The 24729-nt window shown below is 59.6% G+C and overlaps 1 protein-coding gene across 2 annotated transcripts in view; it reads right to left on the minus strand.

The window, feature by feature from the left end:
• Positions 1-23383, minus strand: part of NHS (NHS actin remodeling regulator) — a 170932-nt gene extending 147549 nt beyond the window's left edge. For both annotated transcript variants that reach the window (XM_064152082.1, XM_064152081.1), the window contains exon 1: positions 22841-23383. In XM_064152082.1, coding sequence (XP_064008152.1) covers positions 22841-23237 — 397 coding nt within the window. In that variant the 5' untranslated portion in view covers positions 23238-23383. The remainder of the gene's footprint in view (positions 1-22840) is intronic.
• Positions 23384-24729: the final 1346 nt, after the last annotated feature.

Raw genomic sequence — 24729 nt, forward strand, 5'->3', positions numbered from 1 at the left:
ATGGCAGGGGGTTGGCACTGCCTGATCCTTGTGCTCCCTTCCAGCCCTGACTGGTTCTGTGACTCTAGATTGTTTCTTGGTGACACTTCCTACACCCACACACAGCCTGGTCACAGTGGTCATAGGCACTGCAGGGCACAGCCTGGCAGAGCAGAAACAGCCTAGAGAAGAGGAGGAGGATCCAAACTGCTGTGCTCTGCCCCACTCCTCACCTCAGGACCCCTCCAACTGCTAGCAGAAATTCCTCCAATTCCACTGCAGCCTTACGTGGGCAGGAGGAATTTGGGTAACAAATTAACCATGGGGCAGCAGTGTGCCCTGGGGCCAAGAGGCCAGGGGGGTCCCAGGGGCATTGAGCAGAGCAGAGTGTGCCCAGCAGATCCAGGGAGCATCTCCTGCCCCTCTACTCTGCCCTCGTCAGACCTCATCTTGAGCACTGCCTCCAGCTCAGGGCTCCCCAGCTGCAGAGGGACAGGAACTGCTGGAGAGGGTCCAGCAGAGGGCTGTGAGGATGATGAGGGGCCTGCAGCACTGCCTGAGGAGGAGAGGCTGAGGGCCCTGGGGCTGCTTAGTCTGGAGAGGAGAAGACTGAGAGGGGATTGAATCAATGTTTATCAGTATCTGAGGGCTGGGGGTCAGGAGGGGGGGACAGGCTCTGCTCACTGCTCCCTGGCACAGCACAAGCAGCAATGGATGGAAGCTGCAGCACAGGAGGTTCCAGCTCAGCACAAGGAGGAACTTGCCTGGCAGGGTCCCAGAGCCCTGGCACAGGCTGCCCAAAGAGGTTGTGGAGTCTCCTCTGGAGCCTTTCCAGGCCTGTCTGGATGTGTTCCTGTGTGCCTTGAGCTAGGTTGTGTGCTCCTGCTCTGGCAGGGGGGTTGGGCTTGCTGAGCTCTTTGGGTCCCTCCCACCTCCTGACATCTGTGAGCTGTGATCCAGAGCCAGCAGAGCCTGACCCTCACCTGGCACCCTGCAGTGAACATCCACACACAGAAGTGGAATGTTTCACAACCTGTGTCCTGCTGCTGGACCACAGCCTAGTGTAGGGAGCAGCTCTGAGACAGGAGCTCTGCTGCTGAGGCCTGCTGGTCCCTCCTGTGCCTGCACAGACAGGGCAGCAGTAAGCAGGGCTGAGGCTCTCACCAGGACCCTGCAAAGGAGGGGACATGAGGCATGCATCACCTGACTGTGCCTGTCTCCTGTGCTCACAGACCTCTGTGACCCAAAAAGGTGTTCAGAAGAGCCAACCTGGGGAGAAATCACCTCCCTGACTACCCTGGGGGGAGCTACTCTCCAACCAGCTGACAACATCTGCTCCTGTGGGCAGCTGTGACCCAACCCAGCAGCTTCGTTCATACAGAAGCACAGAATGGGTCGGGTTGGAAGGGAGCTCCAGAGGGCATCCAGCACTCAGCAGGGACATCCTCCCCCAGAGCAGGCTGCTCACAGCCCTGCCCAGCCTCACCTGCAACAGCTCCAGCCATGGGCACTCAGCTCCCTCCCTGGGCAACCTGTTGCAGGGTGGCAGCAGCCTCCTGCTGCACAACTTGTTCCTCACAGCCAAGCTCAGGCTGCTCTGCTCTCAGCTCAAACCATTGCCCTCCTCCTGTCCCTGCAGGCCTTTGCCAGCAGTCCCTCTGCAGCCTGCTTGCAGCCCCTGCAGCTCCTGGCAGGCTGCTCTCAGCTCTGCCTGGAGCCTTCTCCTCTGCAGGCTGCACCCCCCAGCTGCCTCAGCCTGTGCTCACAGCAGAGCTGCTCCAGACCCTGATCACTTTCGTGGCCTCCTCTGGACCTGCTCCATCAGGTCCATGTCCTTCCTGTGTCTGTTTTGGGTTTATTTTAAGGTGCTGGGAGCAGTTCCAAGTAAAATCATCCTAAAAGGGAAGTTTCCTTTCTGTCCATTACTGTGAGGGTTCAAAGCCAGTCAAATGCCTCTGGCTCCCCAGGCAAGAGCCACATCAGCCAGAGCAGTGCCAGGGCTCTGGCTTTTCATCTCACCTCAGGGCTGCAAACCTCCACAGCTCAAAGCCCTCATCTCTACAGGCAGAGAAGGCAGACACTTTCTTTTTCTCCACACCAAGGAGACATGCACAGGTGGCTCCAATTCCTGGCAGTCTAAGGTGGGTAAGAAACACACAGAAGCTGCTGGCATGCCAGGAGCTCAGGGTGACAATTTAGCTGCCACTGTCACCAGGCCTCCTTCCATCACTGCTCCACCAACAGCACCTCTCAGACACTCCAACCTCTGCTAGCACAAAACACGTGGAGCATGTTCAGAGCAGGGCCAGGAGGATGAGCAGAGGGCTGGAGCTGCTCTGCTGTGAGGAGTGACTGAGGCAGCTGAGGCTGTGCAGGCTGGAGCAGAGGAGGCTCCCAGGGGACCTTCTTGTGGCCTTGCAGGATCTGAAGGGTGGCAGGACTGGCTGCACACCCCAGCCTCCTCCCCAGACTGCACACCCCAGCCTCCCAGCCTGTCCCCATGGCAGAGGTTCTCCAGCCCCCTGGTCTCCTTCGTGGCCCTCCTCTGGTGCAGTCCTGCCCTGCACACAGCTCCTTCAGACAAATTCCAGGTGTGCTGCCAGTGTCTCTCACAGGGTGGCTCTTGCAGGGCTCCCAGGCAGTGCCCACTGTGCTGTGCCAGCCTGCCTGCACTGCACCCAGGGGCTGGCAGGGGCATTGCTGTTTCTGACCCCCAGACTCAAATACCAGCTCTCAGTGAGCAACCCCCAGCAGCAGCTGGAGCCTCCTCCGTCACAGCCTGTCTGCAGAGGACTCGATGCTGCACACAGGAGGTCACAGAGCTCACCTGCTGAGCCCCAGCACAGGCAGGAGGTCACAAAGGAGAAGCAGCTGAGGAAATGTGTGCTGCCCTGGCTGGGGGGCTCTAGCCCTGCCTGCCTCTCCAACCCTGCCCCAGCACAGCTCAGCGACCAGGAGCTGGGCACTCATTCCTGGCTCCTGAGCCAAGCCAGAACATCAATCACTGGGTCACAGCAGAGGAGAAAAGGCCTGGGGCTTGCCCTTGCTTTCCACAGACAACCCAATACAAATGGCTGCAAAGTCTTGAGAGAGGAGCTGAGGCCTGGTAATAGGTCTAACAGCTGCAGATATCAGAGAGCAAAGGAGAGGCTGGGCAGGGGGTGGGCAGGCACAGACACAAGTACAGAGAGAGGATGGCTTAGGTTGGAAGAGACCTCAAGGATCATCCAGTTCCAACCCCCTGCCATAGCCAGGGACACCTCCCACTAGAACAGGTCATAGAATCAACCAGGTTGGAAGAGACCTCCAAGGTCATCCAGCCCAGGTCACTCAAGGCATCACCCTACCTGGCCTTGAACACCCCCAGCTGTTACCTCTGATGCAGCCAGCAAGGCAAGAGAGGGGATTGTGCCCCTTGGCTCTGCTCTCCTCAGACACCACCTGCAGTCCTGGGGGCAGCTCTGCAGCCCCCAGCACAAGCAGCACATGGAAGTGTTTGAGGCAGTACAGAGGAGGCCACCAAGATGCTGAGAGGGCTGCAGCAGCTCTGCTCTGAGGCCAGGCTGAGAGAGTTGGGGCTGTGCAGCCTGGAGAGGAGAAGGCTTGGAGGAGAGCTTGGAGTGGCCTTGCAGGATCTGAAGGGGGCTGCAGGAGGGCTGGGGAGGGACTAGTGACAAGGTCTGGGAATGAGAGGAGGAGGAGGAGGAATGGGTTTGAAGTGTGAGAGGGGAGCTTGGAACTGGATGTTAGGAAAGGGCTCTTGAGAGTGAGGGTGGAGAGAGACTGGCACAGGTTGAGGGTGGTGAGACACTGGCACAGGTTTGCCAGGGAGGTTGTGGAGCACAGAAGCACCCAAGGTGATCAAAGATCACCTTGGATGCTTCTGTGCTCCACAACCTCCCTGGAGGCGTTCAAGACCAGATGATACCTTGAGCAACCTGTTTTATTGGGAGGTGTCCCTGCCTATTGGAAGGGGAGCTGGAACTGGATGGTCCTTGAGGTCCCTTCCAACACAACCATTCTATGATTCTATGTGGAAAGATTCTCAGAATTAGAGCATTAAGCAGGTTGGAAAAGACCTGTGAGATCACTGAGTCCAACCTAGCAACTAACCCTTCTAATGAACTAACCCATGGCACAAAGTGCCTCATGCAGCCTGCTCTGGGACACCTCCAGGCACAGCCACTCCACCACCTCCCTGGGCAGCCCATTCCAGTGCCAATCACTCTCTCTGACAACAACTTCCTCCTGACATAAAGCCTCGACCTCCCCTGGCACAGCTTGAGCCTCTGTCCCCTTGTTCTGCTGCTGGCTGCCTGGCAGCAGAGCCCAACCCCACCTGGCTACAGCCTTTCTGCAGGCAGCTGCAGACAGCAATGAGCTCTGCCCTGAGCCTCCTCTGCTGCAGGCTGCACACCCCCAGCTCCCTCAGCCTCTCCTCACAGGGCTGTGCTAGAAACATCCTGGGGAAGGAAATAGTAAACCAGGTGAGAAACTGGAGCCAGTTAGGGTCAGGAGCCACTGACAGCCATGGGGGTGGAAAACTCTGAGAGAAAACCAAAGAGCAAGCCCAGCCCCAGGAGCTGAGATGAGCACAGAACCAAGCAGGCTGGCAGAGAGCTCCAGGCTCACCCAGCCCAGCCTGTCCCCCAGCCTGTCCAACCAACCAGCCCATGGCACTAAGTGCCCCAGCCAGGCTTGGCTTCAGCACCATGCACTGCTGCAGACAGGACCTGTGCAGCACTGCTCTTCCTTGTCCCATCTCCTGTTACAAAGCCAAGAGGCTCCCTGGCCCCTGGCTGCACTCACTTCCAGCAGGCATGCAAGGGAAGGGGTTTCTCTTTCAGCCCTGCTTAGGATTTCATCCCGGCTTGGAATGTGGCTGTCGTTCTTATCTTTGGGTCTAGAAGGGCTAACAAAGACTGATGGGCTCCCTGAGGAGAAACAGGTGAGGAGACAGCAGGAGCTGGGATCTATCAGGCCAATAAATCTGCCTTTGCAAACAAACAGAGCTCCCCCCCCCAAATGTGGCTCTGCTGGGGCCGCAGCCTCTCTGGGGAAGGCTCTCAGCTCTCTGCCAATTAGCAAATGAAAGGGAGGCTAAGACAAGGTGCTCAGGCCTGCAGCTTCACTCATTCTCCCTCTGCACTCTGCCCTGGTCAGACCTCATCTTGAGCACTGCCTCCAGTTTGGGGCTCCTTAGTTGAAGAGGGACAGGGATCTGCTGGAGAGGGTCCAAAGGAGGGCTGCAAGGCTGATGAGGGGCCTGCAGCACAGCCTGGTGAGGAGAGGCTGAGGGCCCTGGGGCTGCTTAGTCTGGAGAGGAGAAGGCTGAGAGGGGATTGGATCAATGTTTATCAATAGCTGAGGGCTGGGGGTCAGGAGGGGGGGACAGGCTCTGCTCACTGCTCCCTGGGACAGCACAAGCAGCAATGGATGGAAGCTGCAGCACAGGAGGTTCCAGCTCAGCACAAGGGCAACTTCTTGCCTGGAAGGGTCCCAGAGCCCTGGCACAGGCTGCCCAGAGAGGCTGTGGAGTCTCCTCTGGAGCCTTTCAAGCACAAGTCCCTCTGCAGCCTTCCTGCAGGCTGCCTTCAGCTCTTGGCAGCAGCTCTGAGCTGCCCCTGGAGCCTTCTCCTCTGCAGGCTGCACCCCCCCAGCTCCCTCAGCCTGTGCTCACAGCTGAGCTGCTCCAGCCCTGGCAGCATCTTTGTGGCCTCCTTGGCCTCCCTCCAGCAGCTCTGTGTCCCCCTCCTGCTGGGCACAGCATCACTGGGGGCAGGACTGGAGGTGAGGTCTGAGCAGAGAGGAGCCCAGGGGCAGAATGCCCTCTCTTGCCCTGCTGCCCACACTGCTCTGGCTGCAGCCCAGGATATAAGCACTTCAGAGAGACTCAAGTGCACAGAGCTCCCAGGCAAGGCACAGCTCATCTGTGGGGGCTGCTGGCCACATTTCAGCACTGAGGCCAAGAATCCAGGGAGGAATCTGAAAGGAAACAAACCCATAAACACCCAAGCAAACAAACCCCCACACACCCTCCCAGCACAATTAACAGTAGCACAAGCAGTGACAACGCAGAGAGTGGAAAGCAAAGCCAAGTGAGAAGCTGATGCTGCAGGGAAGCTGTCAGACCCAAGCTGATGCTGCAGGGAAGCTGTCAGACCCAACCCTCCTTCCTGGCACACAGCTCCATGTGTGGGCAGTTGCTACTACTACTTACTACAGCACTGCTTGCACTGTGCCTGAACCATCTGCTGCCAGCCAGGACTGTCCTCATCCTGTATTGCTGAGTGTTTGGGGGCTGCTGTGAGGCTCACAGCACACAGAGTGCTGTACCTGCCCCCCGAGCCCTCTCCCTGCAGGCAGACTGCGCTGGGGAAGGCCTTGAGCTGCTCCCACCAGCGCCCAGCAGGAGCACAGACACTGCTCCGTGCTTGCTCCCATGCCCCTGGAACACAGAGCCTCAGAATCTCTCTGCCTGGAAGACAGCTCCAAGCCCATCCAGGCCAACCTTCCACCCAGCACTGCAGGCTCAGCACTAACCCATGTCCCTCAGCAGCAGCTGCACAGGCTGCTGGCACAGCCCCAGGGCTGGGCACTCCAGCACTGCCCTGGGCAGACCACTCCAAGCTTTCAGAGCCCTTCCAGTGCAGAAAGATTTCCTAGCACCCAGCCTGAGCCTCCCCTGGGGCAGCTTGGAACCATTTGCTCTGCTCCTGTCCCTTGGCACCAAGCAGCAGAGGCTGCCCCCTGCTTGCTCCAACCTCCCTGCAGGCAGCTGCAGACAGCAATGAGCTCTGCCCTCAGCCTCCTCTTCCCCAGCCTGCACACCCCCAGCTCCCTCAGACACTCCACAGCCCTGGGAAGCTGTCCTGCTGCAGGGACAGCCACATAACTTGAGTCCAGGATGGAGCTGAGCCATGACAGTAGCTTGTGTACTGCCAAGCACAGCTTGGCACTGCCAGCCCAGCAGCAGCTGGGGCTTCTCACAGCCTCTGAGTGCCCAAGAGGGGAAGGGGCAGGACCCCATTTGGTAAGGTGCTGTATGCCACTCAGTTCACTCCCTGAAGCCTCTGGGACATCATCCCCTTGTTGAGGATTGGTCAAGTTGGGAAAGACCTCTAAGATCACCGAGTCCAACCCTCAGCCCAGCACCACCACAGCCTCTAAGCCACCTCCTGCCTGCCACGTCCACGCAGTCTGTGTGCACCTCCGTGGGCAGTGACTCCACACCTCCCCCAGCTGCTGCTCACCAGCCCTCTCCTCCACACCCTTCCCCACTCTCTTGCCTTTCTCTGGACCTGCTCCAGCCCCACAACATCCTTTCTGGAGTCAGGGGCCCAAAACTGAACTCAGTGCTCAAGGTGCAGCCTCACCAGTGCCGAGCACAGGGGCACAATCACTGCCCTCCTCCTGCTGGCCACACCACTGCTGATCCAGGCCAGGATGCCCTTGGCCCTCTTAGCCACCTGGGCACACTGCTGGCTCATATTCAGCTGCCCATCCTCCACCACCCACAGATCCTTTCTCTCCAGGCTGCTCCAAGCCTGCAGCATTGCCTGGGGTTACTGTGACCCAAACGCAGGACTTGGGCACTTGGTCTTGTTGGTCCTCACACAACTGACCCTGGCCCATGGATCCAGCCTACCCAGATCCTTCTGCAGAGCCTTCCTACCCCTGAGCAGGTCAACACTGCCACCCATTTGGTGTCACCTGCAGACTTACTGAGGGTCCCCTCAGCCAGATCACTGATAAAGAGATTAAACAGGACTGACCCCAAAGATGAGCCCAGTGAACACCACTGGTGCCCACAGAACCAGTCAGGGCTGGAAGGGAGCACAAGGATCAGGCAGTGCCAACCCCTGCCATGCCCAGGGACACCCTACCCTAGAGCAGGCTGCACACAGCCTCAGCCAGCCTGGCCTCAAACACCTCCAGCCATGGGGCCTCAACCACCTCCCTGGGCAACCCCTGCCAGGCTCTCACCACTCTCCTGCTCAACAACTTCCTCCTCACCTCCAGCCTCACTCTCCCCACCTCCAGCTTTGCTCCATTCCCCCCACTCCTGACACTCCCTCACAGCCTCAAAAGTCCCTCCCCAGCTTTTTTGGAGCCCCCTTCAGATGCTGCAAGGCCACAAGAAGGTCCCCTGGGAGCCTCCTCTGCTCCAGCCTGCACAGCCCCAACTCTTTCAGGCTGTGCTCACAGCAGAGCAGCTCCAGCCCTCTGCCGTGCCAGGGAGCTCAGTCTGGCTCCTGCCACGAATGCCTCTGACCTGCCCCGGGCTGCCTGCAGCGAGCAGCTGCATGGGAGATGTGCAGCTGCGTGGAGCGGTGCAGCCGCGGGGGAGAGGTGCAGCTGCGGGGAGCGGTGCAGCGGCGGGGGAGCGGCGCAGCGGCGGGGGAGCGGCGCAGCGGCGGGGGAGCGGCGCAGCGGCAGGGAGCGGCGCAGCGGCGGGGAGCGGTGCAGCAGGGGTTAACCCCGTCTGGCCCCGCCGCGGCTCTGCTCTCACCAGCAGGCACTCAGAGCCCTTGTGAAAGGCCTGGCCACAGCAGGCTGCTGTCCCGCTGCAAACAAAAGCACCTTGTAGTGCTGCCCCAGAGCGAGAGGCTTTATGCAAGCCCTCCTCTAGACCCATCTCCCCCTGCACAGCCAAGGACGGGGATCTCCAGCCCCACTCAGAGGAACAAAGCTGCAGGCCTGGGTGAGAAAGGTGAGGGAGATACAATTACACTTTACAAGCCACCTGCAGCTCTGCAGTAACCTCCTGCTTCACTGCAGCTCGCCTCTGAAATTTCCTTTCTCAAAAGGAAGCTCCTGCCTCATTATGGCTCCTTTGATCCTGTCCAGCACCAGCAGCTGTTAGAAGAAAGCAATTTTCCTGCCCTGGGTTCTCCCCTGCTTGTTTCCCACAGTGTCAGCCTGCTGCAGCAGGCAGTCCCCACTCCTGCCATGACATGCAGGCAGCTGTGTGCTGGCAGCAGCCAGAGCAGGGTGGGCAGCAGGGCAGGAGAGGGGATCCTACCCCTGCTCTGACCTCACCTCCAGTCCTGCCTCCAGCTCTGCTGGCCCCAGATTCACCACCACTGCAAGAGCAAGCCTCAGATTCACCACCACTGCAAGGGCAACCTCAGAACTGACACTGCAAGGGCAGCCCCAGGTTTGCCACTGCAAGTTGCTGCCACCGCAAGTTGCTGCCACTGCAAGTTGCTGCCACTGCAAGTTGCTGCCACCGCAAGTTGCTGCCACTGCAAGTTGCTGCCACCGCAAGGGCAGCCCCAGACTCACCGCCACTGCAGTGCTTCCTCCAACACTCCCATGCACACAGAGCTCTTCCCAAAGCCTGGCAGCAAGGCCAAGCCGTGCACAGCGAGGTGCCAAGGCCCGGGCTGGCTGCAGAGGGCAGGAGAAGCCATCCACCCCCCGCAGCAGCGCAGCTGGCTGGAGGCAGAGCCGCTGAGGAGCAGCGCAGCGCCAGCACTCCGCAGCCAGAGCTCAGACGGTTATTAAACTTCCCAGCACTGGTTTTTAATTAAGCCAAGTCCCAGGGTACAGCCTCATCTTTACATGACTGTAATTAAACAGGACACATTGTCTGTAACCTAAGAAAGCTCAAATCTCCTCTCTGAGCCAGGCCTCTGCAGATGGATTGGCAACCGCAAAGTCAGCCCAGCCTAAGGTTAGCTCTCACAAGGCAAGAGCTGCAGTCATGGAACCAGGCAGGCTGGCAGAGAGCTCCAGGCTCACCCAGCCCAGCCTAGCACCCAGCCCTGCCCAACCAACCAGACCATGGCACTCAGTGCCCCAGCCAGGCTTGGCTGCAACACCTCCAGCCACGGCCACTCCACCACCTCCCTGGGCAGCCCATTCCAGTGCCAATCACTCTCTCTAGGAGGGCTGCAGAAGTCCACTCCGGGGTCCTGCCTTTGCCAGGAAGAACCACATGGCCCCTGGAAGCGTTTGCCCACGCAGGACAGAAGCACTCTTGACGTAGCAGGGTCTCAGCCTTGCAAAGTGCTCATCCTTCACAAGGCAGGTCTGTGGCAGGGGGTACCTGCACAAGCACCTTTCACCACACAGCCCAGCTCAGCCTGCCTGCTTCTGTGCTGTCACCTGTGAGGAGGAGGAAAGGGACGGCACCGTTCCACAGAGCTGAGAGTGCCCTGCAGAGCCCCTGCTGGGACCTGCCTCACACTGGGACATTCACAAGCCTTAAGGGACTCATGCAACCAGGCATGGATGTCCTCCTGCTCTGCTCACAGCTCCTCCCAGGACAATGTGCACTCTGTGCTTTTCCCTTTCCAGCCAGCTCCCCACTGCACAGCCACAGCAGCCTCGTGGGAGGATCACTGCCCTGACTTCAGTGTTTCTTCAGCACAAACGGAGAGTGAAGCAGAGGAGGGCAGCTGAGGACCAGCAGAAGGATTCTCTCCTCTTCACAGAGTCACAGCACAGCTCAGGTTGGAAGAGAGAATCACAAGCAGTGTCTTGAGGAGGCAGTTCCTTGCTGTGCCTGGGTAGACCTGAGGCTTACCACCCCTGGCAGCAGACTACCTCCTTAGGAGTGCTGCTGTCCCTTTATCAGGGCTGCAGAGCCTTTAGGAGAGTGCAGGGGACAAGCAGTGTGCAGTGTGGAATGGCTTAGACTGGAGGGGAGCTCAGAGCTCTGCTGCAACCTCCCCACCGTGCCCAGGGACACCTCTCAGCCACACTCAGCTGCTCAGGGCCTCAGCCAGCCTGGCCCAGCAAGGAGGCAGCCACAGCCTCCCTGGGCAGCCTGGGCCAGGCTCTCAGCACCCTCACACTCAACAGCTTCTTGCTCAGCTCCACTATCCCCCTGCTCCAAACCATTCCCTTGGGATGCAGCTAGGTTTCAAAGAGAGAGCAGAAGACAAGCATCAGCCACCCTGCATGCCCACAGCTGCTGAGCAGCCTGGCAGGGAAGGGGAGAAGGGGAGGTGGGAGGCACAGCTCACTTGCTATAAATGGCACAGGAAAGCAGGAAGGAGAAGGGCTGCAGGAGAGCAGAGAGCCCTCTGGTCAGTATGGAACCAGGCCCCTCGGGCTGGCAGTGAGCGCTGCAGAGCCACCTCCCAGTGCCCAGCACCGCGCTGGCACCGGGCTCCCAGGGAGCAGGGCTCCCGTGGCACTCCCAGCTGGCACTCCCAGCAGGCAGAAGGCTGTACAGAGGCGGGAGGAAATCTCAGGTAGGTTCCCACAAGAACTACCAGGTTACAAAGTGCCCTCCTGGCCACACTCCTCTTGGTGCAGCCTATTCCTTTAACGCTTGTTTCAGTCAGGAACCAGGCTGAGACAGGGCACCCTGCCGGCTTGAGGCTAACCAGCTGGGCACCAGGGTGGGCTGGGGGAGCCTGGAGGTCTGTGACTCCATGAAAGCTGAGCCCAGTTTTGCCCTCAAAGCACTCCGGGGCGGGCACACGCAGAGCAATTCCTGACTCTGTGCACTGCAGCCCCCAAAGTGCCCTCACTCGGCAGCCCTCCCCCACGCCTCCAAGGAGAAGCAGCTAGCACCTGTGCCCACAGCTCACCCTGCAGCCAGGCCAGCTCAGAGGTGCCTCCAGACGCTGCCAGGCTGACAGAGCCGGGCCGGGGGCAGCCGGACAAGCCATGCGTATTTATAGCACCAAGGCTCCCGCCCCACAGCTCCTCCAAACCTCCTCAGGCACTCAGCCTGGAGTGGCTGCAGTTCAAAGCCCCAACTGCCCTGGCAGCTGGAAAGAGAGGGGAACCCACGAGGGCTTTGTAAGAATTACAGTCAGCCTGCTAAAGAAACACAAAAGAGAGGGGGGGGGAGGTCACTGCGCTGGGACTGCACACGGCAGTGCCACGCAGCGCTCCCGACTCCAGCAGCACTTCAAGCGCTCGGCTCCGGGCGCAGTTAAACCGCAGGCTTAATGAGCTCCCCATCGCTACGGCTTTCCTCCTGCCCTCCGCCAAGAAGGACTGCGAATAGAGTGTCCGGCTTGAGCCTGCAGTTCAGAAAGGAGCGGGGGGTCTGTCTGGCCAGCAGATCTGCCCTGCCAGCAGGCAGCGGCTAAGCGGAGCCTGGCACTAGGAGCAGGGAGGTGTAATGAGAATGGAAGTGCAGAGGATCGGAGGGAGAGATCTCAGCTCCAGCCAGCACACCCTGCGTGCTATCTTTTATTTTAATCATGCTCTAAGCCCTGCCTTTTTGAACTCCTCACAAATTCTGCTATCTCCCTTTGCAGCTACTCACATATTGGTATATAAATTCAAAGAGGAGAAGCAATTAGGACTGAAGCACAGACTCCCTCCGCTTGATGCTAACACATCAAAGGCAGTGGAAGGAGGAAGGGGGGGAAAAAGCCTTCCCCCAGCACACACTCTGGGTAACAGAGAGCTGCTGCTCTTCACAGCCTCACAGCTCGAGTAGTTCCAATCCAGACTCTGATGTCAGCCTCTGATTAGAGGGAGATGCCCGGCGATGGGCAAGAGCAGCTTTCCAAAGTGCCAGCTCTCTGACTCAGGCCACACAGCCCTGCAAGGAAGCTTTGCCCATGCATTACCCACATCAGGCAGCTCTGGTTTCACCCCCACTTTGGGCATGGCAGCACTGCTCTGAAGAGATCCCATGGGGACCTCTGCTTGACTTGGGTCCACATCTGCCTGCGTGTGGAGGAAGTGTGTTGGAGGCTGCCTGGCAGCAGAGCCCAACCCCACCTGGCTACAGCCTCCCTGCAGGCAGCTGCAGGCAGCAATGAGCTCTGCCCTGAGCCTCCTCTGCTGCAGGCTGCACCCCCCCAGCTCCCTCAGCCTCTCCTCACAGGGCTGTGCTCCAGGCCCCTCCCCAGCCTTGCTGCCCTGCTCCAAACACCTTCCAGCACCTCAACATCTCTCTGCAATGGAGGAGCCCAGAACTGGACACAGCACTCCAGGGGTGGCCTGAGCAGTGCTGAGCACAGGGGTGGGCACAAGAACCTCCCTTGTCCTGCTGCCCACACTGCTCCTGAGCCAGCCCAGGATGCCATTGGCTCTGCTGCCCACCTGGGCACTGCTGCCTCCTCTGCAGCTCCTCTCTCCCACCACCCCCAGCTCCCTCTCTGCCTGCCTGCTCTCAGCCACTCTGGCCCCAGCCTGTAGCGTTGCCAGCTCTCTGGGCAGCCTGCCCCAGGGCTCTGGCACCCTCACAGGGTAAAAGCTTTTCCTTCTGCTCCCTAGGAGGCCACAGCACACCTCAGGAGTGTCAGCAAGCCCTGACTGCGCAGCTGAGCGTTCTGCTGGCTTCCCCCATGCCTCCCTCCAGCCCAAGGACACCTGAGAAGCCTGCCCGGAACATTCCAGCCCCTTCGCCTTCCCTAATGGGAAAGGAGCATCTCTTTAGCATGAGAATGCACAGGTGAATGACCTCCCCGTGCCCTCGGGCAGTCATCAGAGCCTGCTTACATCCTCATCTCCAGCTCTCTCCCCTCTCAGCAAGGGAACTAATCGATTATTGCACTGCGACGCTCAACTTAGGCTTCTGCAGGAACACAGCCATGAAATTATAAAGGCTCTTAAACAGAAACAGGGAGTTTTAAAGGGGCTGTGGGAAGCACTTCTGTTAAAGCCATCGGGTCCATGGCAAGTGTGAGTTGTTTACAGGCCTGGTCCTACTTTTCCTCTGCAGTGTAAAGGAGACTTCGTTGGTCTTAAAAGACTTAAGCAGTTCCCACCAGGACTTCTACTAAAGGCCCTGAAAAGCCTTTGCTTGGCTGCTGAGTATGAAGCTCCACTGATGACCATGAGGTGATACAGAGGTGGGACTCCAGCGTGCAGTGCTCCTGGGTGTAAAGCCCTTTTGCCTGGAAGGCTCTCCATCTAGTGCAAAACAACCCAAACCTGTCCCACTGAGCTCTAGCCACGGGATGAATGCAAAGGGGAGAACAGCAAAGGCCTTGCACACACTACCAATGGCAGACCAAGCACAAGGGGTCTGGCAACAGAATGGCTTCAGAGGAAAAGCACTTCTGCCTGCCAGCCATCTGCTCCCAGGCTGGGCCTGGCAAGGGCTGGGGAGCCTACCTGAGCACTGGGCACTCAGAGCCTCACTTTGCTGGATGTCAGGAGGAGGCTGTTGGCAGAGAGAGTGATTGGCACTGGAATGGGTTGCCCAGGGAGGTGGTGGAGTGGCTGTGCCTGGAGGTGTTGCAGCCGAGCCTGGCTGGGGCACTTAGTGCCATGGTCTGGTTGGCTGGGCAGGGCTGGGGGCTAGGCTGGGCTGGGGGAGCTTGGAGCTCTCCTCCAGCCTGCCTGATCCTATGACCTTGGCAGGACAAAGGAGTTTACCCTCTGCCTGCACTGCAAAGAGACCAGAGTCTGCTTTGCACAAGCACTGCATCCCTGCCGACGCCTCCTGGCAAACTCCATCCTATGACTTCCTATCCCCTGCTAAAGGGATGACAAAAGAAGCCTCTCAAGCCCGAACGCTCCTGTTCCGCGGTAAAAGGTCTTCTGTTGCGGGGCTGTAAGCAGAGATAAGGAATCTCTGTGGCCAGTGCTGCTGCAGCCAGGGTACGGTGGGGATGGGGTCCTTACAGGAGCAGGTTTTCCCTCCTCTGACGCCTTGCTGTCCTGACCCAGGCAAAGGGAAGGCAGGGAGCTTTGGCCTCCTGCTCTTTGCGGCTGCTCCTTTCTGCCAACCCTCCCAACCTTCCACCCAGCACTGCAGGCTCAGCAGTAAACCACCACCCCAGGGCTGGGCACTCCAGCACTGCCCTGGGCAGACCACTCCAAGCTTTCAGAGCGCTTCCAGTGCAGAAAGATTTCCCAGCACCCAGCCTGAGCCTCCCCTGGGGCAGCTTGGAACCATTTGCTCTGCTCCTGTCCCTTGGCACCAACCAGCAGAGGCTGCCTCCTCCTCGCTCCAACCTCCCTGCAGGCAGCTGCAGACAGCAATGAGCTCTGCCCTCAGCCTCCTCTTCCCCAGCCTGCACACCCCCAGCTCCCTCAGACACTCCTTGGCTGTGAGGGACCCAGGCAAGTGCCAAGGTAGCTCCTTTCTGCCCTGTGCCAAAAGCCAACTGCCTTCCTCAAACCAGCCTGATCTCCACAGGTCAGACCTGGGTTTGGTGTTGCAGTGATGCCAGGGTCTGATGCCAGCCCTCAGCACAGGCACAGCTCTGTCCCTGCAGGGAGCTGTAGAGCAGTATCTAAGACACCTTGATGCAGACACAGCCAACCCCTGGAGGCCTGCACCTGTGCCTCAGTGCAACAGAAAATCCATGGAGTGAAAACTGCACTTTAAACCCCGCAGGACTTTGTGACACTGTGATAAAGCACAACATCATCAACCCAACCTATACTGGCATCTTCCTTCTTTCCACCTCAAGGGCTTACACAGCTGCCCTGAAGACTTCTGCAAGGATGCTCACCAAGACACAGCCTGGCACAGCCTTAAGACAGAGCTGTGTCCTGGGATGGAAGCATTACAACATCTAGATCCCAATTAGTCACAGGTGAGACTTCAGCACACTGAGTCAAAGAGGAGGAGAGGCATTAACTGCTGAGCTCTGGGTCCAGCATAAAGGATCACAGAACGGTTCAGGCTGGAAGGGACCTCAAAGTTCAGCCAGTTCCAACCCCCTGATGCCACTAGAACAGGTTGCTCAAGGCCTCATCCAGCCTGGTCCTGAACACCTCCAGGGAGGTTGTGGAGCACAGAATCACCCAATGTGATCTTTGACAACCTGTGCCAGTGTCTCACCACCCTCACTCTCAACAACCTTTTCCTAACATCCAGTTCCAATCTCCCCTCTCACACTTCAAACCCATTCCTCCTCCTCCTCCTCCTCCTCCTCCTCCTCCTCCTCCTCTCATTCCCAGACCTTGTCACTAGTCCCTCCCCAGCCCCCCTGCAGCCCCCTTCAGACCCTGCAAGGCCACTCCAAGCTCTCCTCCAAGCCTTCTCCTCTCCAGCCTGCACAGCCCCAACTCTCTCAGCCTGGCCTCAGAGCAGAGCTGCTGCAGCCCTCTCAGCATCTTGGTGGCCTCCTCTGCACTGCCTCCAATAGTTTGTAAAAAGGGTAGGAATGTGGCAGAAGGCAAAGAGAAAACTTAACAATTGATTAAACATTTCCCTGCAGAGCTCCACACCCAAAGAGCAGAGCCTGCAGTGCATAAAAACAACAACAAACAGCAAAAAACACCCCCAAAAAAAAACCCCAAAACCCAACCCACACCAAGCAAACAGAAAGCAAACCCAAACCCCAGCCCAAACAACATCAAAACCAGCAAACCCTCAACAAAGCCCAACCAAAGAAACTAAAAGCAAAAGTGAAACTACGCAGGCACTTCCCAGGAACTCACTTCGAGAATGACAGAGCCAAGCAGGCTGGCAGAGAGCTCCAAGCTCCCCCAGCCCAGCCTAGCACCCAGCCCTGCCCAACCAACCAGACCATGGCACTCAGTGCCCCAGCCAGGCTTGCCTGCAACACCTCCAGCCACGGCCACTCCACCACCTCCCTGGGCAGCCCATTCCAGTGCCAATCACTCTCTCTGACAACAACTTCCTAACAACATCCAGCCCAGACCTGTCCTGCCACAGCTTCAGCCTCTGTCCCCTTCTTCTGCTGCTGGCTGCCTGGCAGCAGAGCCCAACCCCATCTGGCTACAGCCTCCCTGCAGGCAGCTGCAGGCAGCAATGAGCTCTGCCCTGAGCCTCCTCTGCTGCAGGCTGCACCCCCCCAGCTCCCTCAGCCTCTCCTCACAGGGCTGTGCTCCAGGCCCCTCCCCAGCCTTGCTGCCCTGCTCCAAACACCTTCCAGCACCTCAGCAGCTCTCTGCAATGGAGGAGCCCAGAGCTGGACACAGCACTGCAGGGGTGGCCTGAGCAGTGCTGAGCACAGGGGTGGGCACAAGAACCTCCCTTGTCCTGCTGCCCACACTGCTCCTGAGCCAGCCCAGGATGCCATTGGCTCTGCTGCCCACCTGGGCACTGCTGCCTCCTCTGCAGCTCCTCTCTCCCACCACCCCCAGCTCCCTCTCTGCCTGCCTGCTCTCAGCCACTCTGGCCCCAGCCTGCAGTGCTGCTGGGGGTTGTTGTGGCCAAAGTGCAGAACCCTGCCCTTGGCCTTGGTCAGTCTCATCCCATGGCCTCTGCCCACCCATGCAGCCTGGCCAGGTCCCTCTGCAGGGCTCTGCTACCCTCCAGCAGCTCCACAGCTGCTCCTAGCTTGGTGCCACCTGCAAGCTCACTGCTGCTGCACTCAATGCCCTGCTGCAGATCATCATAATGACACTGAACAGGCCCAGGTCCGGCACTGATCCCAAGCAGAACACATCTATGTGGAGCCTAAAACAATACAGACCCCATTCACAGCTGCCTTTTTAATCTCAGTGCTGACACTTCAGGAGAAGCAGAGAGGCTTGCAGGGGAGCTGACCATGAGAAGGGGAGCTCTGAAGAGCCCAGGTCCCAAGCAGCTGGCTCGCTGCCTGCAGGCACCCAGCAGGGGGAGGTGGAGCAGGGAAGGTGCAGCAGGCGAAGCACACAGCCTCTGGGCAGCTTGGCTGCCGGGAACAGATTGGTGCTTTCCAAAAACACAAAAGAAGAATAGAAAAAGCAAGGCTGGAACGTGTGGAATTCCCTGGGATGCCAGGTTGCCAAGAGGACCTCGTTAACTAAAGCTTTCAGAACCTGCTGCCTGGGCACTGCCAGTTACTCACAAAGCAAGGGGGTTGGCATCACTGGCTTGGGAAGGGTACAATATCCCCTGGGGTGCCCTCAACTCAGGAACCACCTTTTCAAACAACACAATCACTGAACCAGGCAGGGCTGGAAGGGAGCACAAGGATCAGGCAGTGCCAGCCCCCTGCCATGCCCAGGGACACCCTGCCCTAGAGCAGGCTGCATACAGCCTCAGCCAGCCTGGCCTCAAACACCTCCAGGGATGGGGTTTTGACCCAGGCACACTCCATCTGACCAGCAGCCTGCTAAAGGCAGCTGAGGTCTGACTTCTCTGCAAGTCTTCCCACTGGCTCAGGGCACTGGAACTGGAGCCTACAAATGAGAAAGTAGAGTGCTGGAAGCCTTTGACTGTGGCACACTGAGCCCTTAAGTGCTTCAAGGGCTGCATTACAGAGGGCTACACAAAGGAACCAGAAAAGAGAATCACAGAAGCAGTCAGGGCTGGAAGGGAGCACAAGGATCAGGCAGTGCCAACCCCTGCCATGCCCAGGGACACCCTACCCTAGAGCAGGCTGCACACAGCCTCAGCCAGCCTGGCCTCAAACACCTCCAGCCATGGGGCCTCAACCACCTCCCTGGGCAACCCCTGCCAGGCTCTCACCACTCTCCTGCTCAACAACTTCCTCCTCACCTCCAGCCTCACTCTCCCCACCTCCAGCTTTGCTCCATTCCCCCCACTCCTGACACTCCCTCACACCCTCAAAAGTCCCTCCCCAGCTTTCTTATAGCCCACTTCAGATCCTGGAAGGTCACAATAAGACCACCTGGGAGCATCCTCCCCTCCAGCCTGCATAGCCTCAACTCCCTCAGTCTCTCCTCACAGCAGAGCAGCTCCAGCCCTCTGCTCACCCTCAGGGCCCTTCTCTGGACACCTTCCAGCACCTCCACATCCCTCTTGCAACAAGAGAGGCCCCCAGGTCTGCACACAAACCCAGCACTGCTCCTGCACTCTTCTGCATCGCCGAGAGAATGGAGCAGCTGACAGCCACACGGGGCAGGATCCCAGCGCTCGGCTCTCCTGCTGGCACCCAGCAAGCTCTAAGCCTGAGCCAGCCTGACAAGGCTCCTGTCCTTCCCACACGGTTCTGCTTGAGAAGCAGCCCCTGGAGCTGCGGATGATGAAAAGCAGTGAAGTGCTTGGAGTGGCAGAAGGGCAAAGCAGTTAGTTCAGGAGCTGAGCAGGAAAGCATTTCTCACCCTTGTTTCACTCCCAGTCAGAGGGTGGGAAAGGATTCAGATTTGCAAGATGCTGGCTGGCCAGAGGCTGAGAACAAAGATGAAAGCACAAACAGCAGCTGGGAAGGCAGACCTTGAGTTTTTGAAGATGACCTGCTTACAGCTGCCCAGAGTCAGTCCTCCCCTGGGCCCAGCAAGGTCTGCCATGCTTTCTGAGCAGGGGCAAGCCCCAGAGAGCACCACACAGGTAAACCCCTCACCAGCAGCTCAGAAGAGGAGTTTAAGCCACTCAAGGGGTGGCCTGAGCAGTGCTGAGCACAGGGGTGGGCACAAGAACCTCCCTTGTCCTGCTGCCCACACTGCTCCTGAGCCAGCCCAGGATGCCATTGGCTCTGCTGCCCACCTGGGCACTCTGCTACCTCCTCTGCAGCTCCTCTCTGCCAGCACCCCCAGCTCCCTCTCTGCCTGCCTGCTCTCAGCCACTCTGGCCCCACCACTTCACAGGCAACACTGCTGAGAACATGAAGGGCTGCTGGAAACAGCAGTGGTAGTGAGGAATGTTACTGGGGAAAATGCCAGTGAGAGCTCATTTCTGCTCTCTGTAAACTCTTCCCTGAGCTCCACAAAGATGCTTCACTTGAGTACAGCAACAAGCAGAGCACTATCATGGGGAGTCATGAGACGTGCTACTTCCAAGAGACCTCCTTTGCTGCTGCCCTGCCCTTTGGCATCATCTCTGCCGCCACCGAGGAACTGCATTCTGGGCAAGGGACAGGGAAGCCCCTCCATAACCACTGGTTCCAGCAGCTCCTGAGGTGCTCTCAGCCCTTTATTCCTCTTCCTCAGCCAGGCTGTGCCTCCACAGATGAATCTCAAGATCCAGCTGGCTTATGAAGCATGCAGAAAAAGGCCTTCCAGTGCCACAGCTCAGTATCTAGGGCACGTCTGGTAGCATTATTCTCAAATCACTATGCTGTGCTTGATGTTAAAACATCAAGAATGCCTCACTGTGGCAAGACAGCCCAGCAGTTTTAAACTCAGCACTCAAAAGACATGGTCAGAGCACTAACACAGCACCAAGCAGCTCAGCACCAAGCAGCTCAGCACCTCGACTCCTGGCGCACAAATTCGACGTGACCCCCACAGCCATGGCTTGGATGCAGTGACTGCATGCCTGTCACCAGCTTGTTCTCTGTGCTGCAAGTCCAAGCCTCCAGCCTCCAGTTAGTCTTAGATGTGTCACTTGCACTGCACCTCAAGTAAAGAGGGCACAGAAGGCAGCTCAGCATTCCCACACCTGCTGTCAGCATGCCTTAATGCGCTGCTGGTTAAGGTCTTGGGCAGACCTGTGACTACAGAATCATAGAACCAAGCAGGCTGGCAGAGAGCTCCAAGCTCCCCCAGCCCAACCTATCCCCCAGCCCTGCCCAACCAACCAGACCATGGCACTAAGTGCCCCAGCCAGGCTTGGCTTCAACACCTCCAGGCATGGCCACTCCACCACCTCCCTGGGCAGCCCATTCCAATGGCAAAGTGTTCACAACTGGGTGCAGTGACTTGAGTGTACTACCACAGGAGTGAATTGTGTAGGCACTTCACGCCTAAAACAAACATCAGCATAGTCCTGCTGAACGCAGTAAGGAAGGAGGAGGTGTCAGCCCAGCAAGGAGGTGGTGGAGTCGCTGTCCCTGGAGCTGTTCAAGGCAAGGTTGGACGTGGCACTTGGTGCCATGGTCTAGCCTTGAGCTCTGTGGTAAAGGGTTGGATCGATGATCTGTGAGGTCTCTTCCAACCCTGATGATACTGTGATACTGTGAAGGAGAAGGCACCCTGTCATTACACACTCCAGCGAGGATGGGCAGCCTCCTGCCAGGCACTTCCAACCATCCCTTGGGAACACTGAGCATTCTGGAGAGCAGAGGGGGGTGTTTCTGCGGGTGTGCATGGGTTTGGGGGTGTGAGGAGACGTGCAGAACAGTGCAGTTCAGCCCCAGGTTCCCTTTGAGACGGTCAGATGTAGCACTGCTCTGGACCAACACTGTGGATGAGAAGCACAGGACGCAGCAGACTGCCCTGCACCTTAGCTCGGCGTGGGGACCTGCACCCTTGAAGCACATGTGGCACACGGCACTGCACGGGAGAAGCGAGGAGGACTGGGCCAAGTGCCTGTGAGCAGCTGTGCGGCCAGAGGCAAGGCACACACCTACCGCAGGACAGGCAGCGGCAGAGCCCTGCGTTGTGCAGCGGTCCTGGGCCGGCCAAGCCAGGGACATCCGCAGCCCCAGCAGCGGCACCGAGCCGCGGATCGCACCGCAGGCAGGGAAGGGGAGGCGAGAAGGGAGGCACGGGGATGATCGCGACCGCAAGTCTCTGCCTTCCTGAAGAGAGGAGGACTTAAGCGAGAGCAGAAGGCACAGCAGCAGAGCAGCGGATCCCGCGCCCGCCAGCCGAGGGGGAAAGCCAGACTCTAATTAAGCGGATGACATAATTGTGCTGTAATTGCACGGGTTTGCACCGAGCGCTGCAAACAAGCTGCACTTGCACAATCCAGGAGGGAAAAAGCCTTGCGCATTAGAACGGCTAAGCCCTGCTCTCACTTACACCACTACATAACCCGCAGTTACTCAGCTCCAGAGACTCGCAGATGAGAACGCGATAGGAGAAGTTTCATTTCCTCACTGCGTCGGCCAAGCCTCCCTCTCACCACGGCTCCCAATCACAGCCCCAGCGCTCTGCTCTGATTACACACTCGTCCCGAAACCACAGAGAGCCTCCCCCGGTCTGATCTACAGCTGATGTATATTAATGTATCACCAGCGAAGCCGCTCCGCAGCTGCCGACGGTGTAGTTTAAATACCGCTGAATAGTTACGGCTTGATTCTGCCCACCGGCACAGCTTCGCTGATCCTGGAGGGCTGCTTACATGCCACACCATTGCAAAGCGGGGGGGAAGGAAACACGGAGCACGGCCTTTTAAATAGCGCATTCATCAGAAACACCTAGCAGAGGGCACGCTCGGGGTAAACTCGCCTCGCTGTATCCCCGGAGGCACTGGGGATTTAGAGGGGAGCAGCAGAAAGCACACAGCAAGCCAAATGCCCCCTTTGAAGCGACTTCGCTTTTTCCTCACGGAGACATCAAAAGGCAGGCAGCAATCTTCGCTGCTCCAGACTCGCAACCCGCTGCCCTGGCTTTGCAAAGAGCACCCCGGGAGGCGTCCGCAGCCGTGAGAGAGCACACAACCGCGGCAGCGCCGGGAGCGCCAGCCGCAGCCAGCACACCGCGGCAGCGGCGAGGGCTGCCCAGCCTGTCAGCACCGCTCTCCGTGTCTGCTGGAGAAGCAGCATTCGAGACCTCGCCGCCAGCACGAGTCGCGCACCGCCTTCATCTTTTCCCTCCCTCCGCTCTCGCCCCCCACTCCCGTTCTTCGGGGCCGTTCTTTAAGAAGTCATTAACCGAGCTCCCTCGCTTTGCAGCCCCGAAAGTTGGCTGACAACAACGGAGCTTTATTATTTCTACTTAAGAGCTTAAAAAAATGCTATCGGGAAGTCAGAGGCGCATTGAAGGGGAAGACAAATCCGTCCGGCAAGGGGGGCGAGGCTGGCAAAGGCATACAATGCTACGATGCCCGGGGCCGGGGGACCAGCCCCACCAGCCCCTCGGAGCACCACTGGCAGACGTTTGGCGGCCAAAGCCGTGGCTGCAGAGGATGCGCCCCGAGAGCCCAGCCAGCTCCTTACGTAAGGCACAAACCACTGACATCATCCCTCCCGCCGGCATCGCCGCGGCGCCCAGCGGCACCCACCGACCCGACCCGCCCGCGGCACGGCCCTCCCCACCCCGCCGCCCGGGCTCCCTTCGCACCGGCTCCGGCCCCGAACTTTGAAAGGCGGCATGCCGAGGGGGGTGGGGGTGGCTTCCCCCGCCGGGAGCCCCGCGCCGGCCCGAGTTGCGGTACGCCCCATCCCGCGGTACTTACGCACTGCCTCCTGCTTGGGGTCGAGGCCGCGCACAGCTCCCTGCAGCCCGGCGATGCGGCCGTGGAGCGCCCGGACGCGGCGATGGGTGCCCTGGATGTCAGCCTCGACCTCCTGGAAGAGGGTGCAGGCGTGCCGGGCCACGTCGGAAAGCTGCCGGAGGATCCGTGACAAGGCCACGTTGCTGACCGAGCAGAGGTCCAGCACCATCAGCACCGCCGCCGATTCCCTCTCCCCGCTGCCGGCTGCCTCCGCACCCTCGCCCGCCGTCCCCGGCTCCTCCGGCGGCGCGTCCCGCAGCGGCGGCGGCTCCACTCCCCAGCCCTCCTCCAGCACGGAGGCGGCGGGCTGCCGCCGGCACAGCCGCTGCGGCTCCACGGTCCGCTTGGCGAAGGGCATGGCCGAGCCCTCGACCGGGGCTCTCCCGGGCTCCCGCGGGCACTGGCGGCGTTCGCTGCCCTCCTGTTGTTGTTCGTTCCGCCGCTCCTTGCCCCGCCGCCGTCACTCGCGGGCGGCCGCCGGCGGGCGGCTCATCGCCTCGCTCCCTCCCTGCGCGGGGCTCCCGGGCTGCGGAGCGGCCGCCGCACCGCCGAGCAGCCGCTGCCGCCGCTGCTGCCGCCGGGGGAGCCGGGGCGCATCCGCGCCGCCTGGCTGGCTCTCGCTCGCCGTCCCGCTCCGGCGGCGGGTGTGAAGGGGGGGCTCGAAAACCCGGAGAGAGGAATCCCGCGGCCGCGAGGAGGAGCGAGCCGCCAGCCTCCCGCCCGGCACGGCGGCGGGGCGGGGGCGGGGGCGGCGCCCGGCGGCCGCCGCGGGGAGGCGCTGCAGGGCCCGGCAGGCTCCGGGGGCTGCTGTGCGGCGGGAGCCGCTCCTCGGGCAAGTCCGCAGCTCGCACTGGGAGCCTCTTCCGCGACGTCCCCAGCCTGGGCCCACCTTCCCTCCAGCCGTCTCATGGGAGCGATGCTCAGTGCTAGGAAGAAGGAGAAGATGCCGAGGGTCCGAGTCAGCGAGGCTCGGCTGCTGCAGGGCACAGGTGCCTGCACACTCCTGTCTCCTCTCGGGGCACCGCAGAGCATACAGCACCCCCCAAAGCCAAGTGCATGCATTTGGGCATTCAGTTTCTTAGGAAGTGTCAGGGACAACTGGGTGGCAGCCACAGAATGGTTTAGGTTGGAAGGCACCTCAAAGATCATCCAGTCCAACCCCCTGCCATAGGCAGGGACACCTCCCACCAGAACAGGTTGCTCAAGGCCTCATCCAACCTGGCCCTGAACACCTCCAGGGAGGGAGCAGCCACAGCCTCCCTGGGAAACCTGTGCCAGTCTCTCACCACCCTCACTCTCAACAACCTTTTCCTAACATCCAGTTCCAATCTCCCCTCTGCCACTTCAAACCCATTCCTCCTCCTACTCCTCCTCTCATTCCCAGACCTTGTCAATAGTCCCTCCCCTGCCCTCCTGCAGCCCTCTTCAGACCCTGCAAGGCCACTCCAAGCTCTCCTCCAAGCCTTCTCCTCTCCAGCCTGCACAGCCCCAACTCTCTCAGCCTGTGCTCACAGCAGAGCTGCTGCAGCCCTCTCAGCACCTTGGTGGCCTCTGCACTGCCTCCAACACTTCCATGTCCTGCTTGTGCTGGGGGCTCCAGAACTGCCCCCAGGAGTGCAGGTGGGGTGTGAGGAGAGCAGAGCCAAGGGGCACAATCCCCTCCCTTGCCCTGTGCCCACACTGCTCTGGCTGCAGCCCAGCACAGGGTTGTGTCTGGGCTGCACTCACCCTGCAGGCTCCTGTGGAGCTTTGCATCAGCCCAGACCCCCAGGGCCTGTTCCTCAGGGCTGCTCTCAGCCGTTCCCCACCCAGCCTGGAGCTGTGCTTGGCACTGCACCCACCCAGCTGCA

Source organism: Pogoniulus pusillus, chromosome 12 (genome assembly GCF_015220805.1).
Source record: "Pogoniulus pusillus isolate bPogPus1 chromosome 12, bPogPus1.pri, whole genome shotgun sequence".
Classification (NCBI taxonomy): Eukaryota; Metazoa; Chordata; class Aves; order Piciformes; family Lybiidae; genus Pogoniulus; species Pogoniulus pusillus.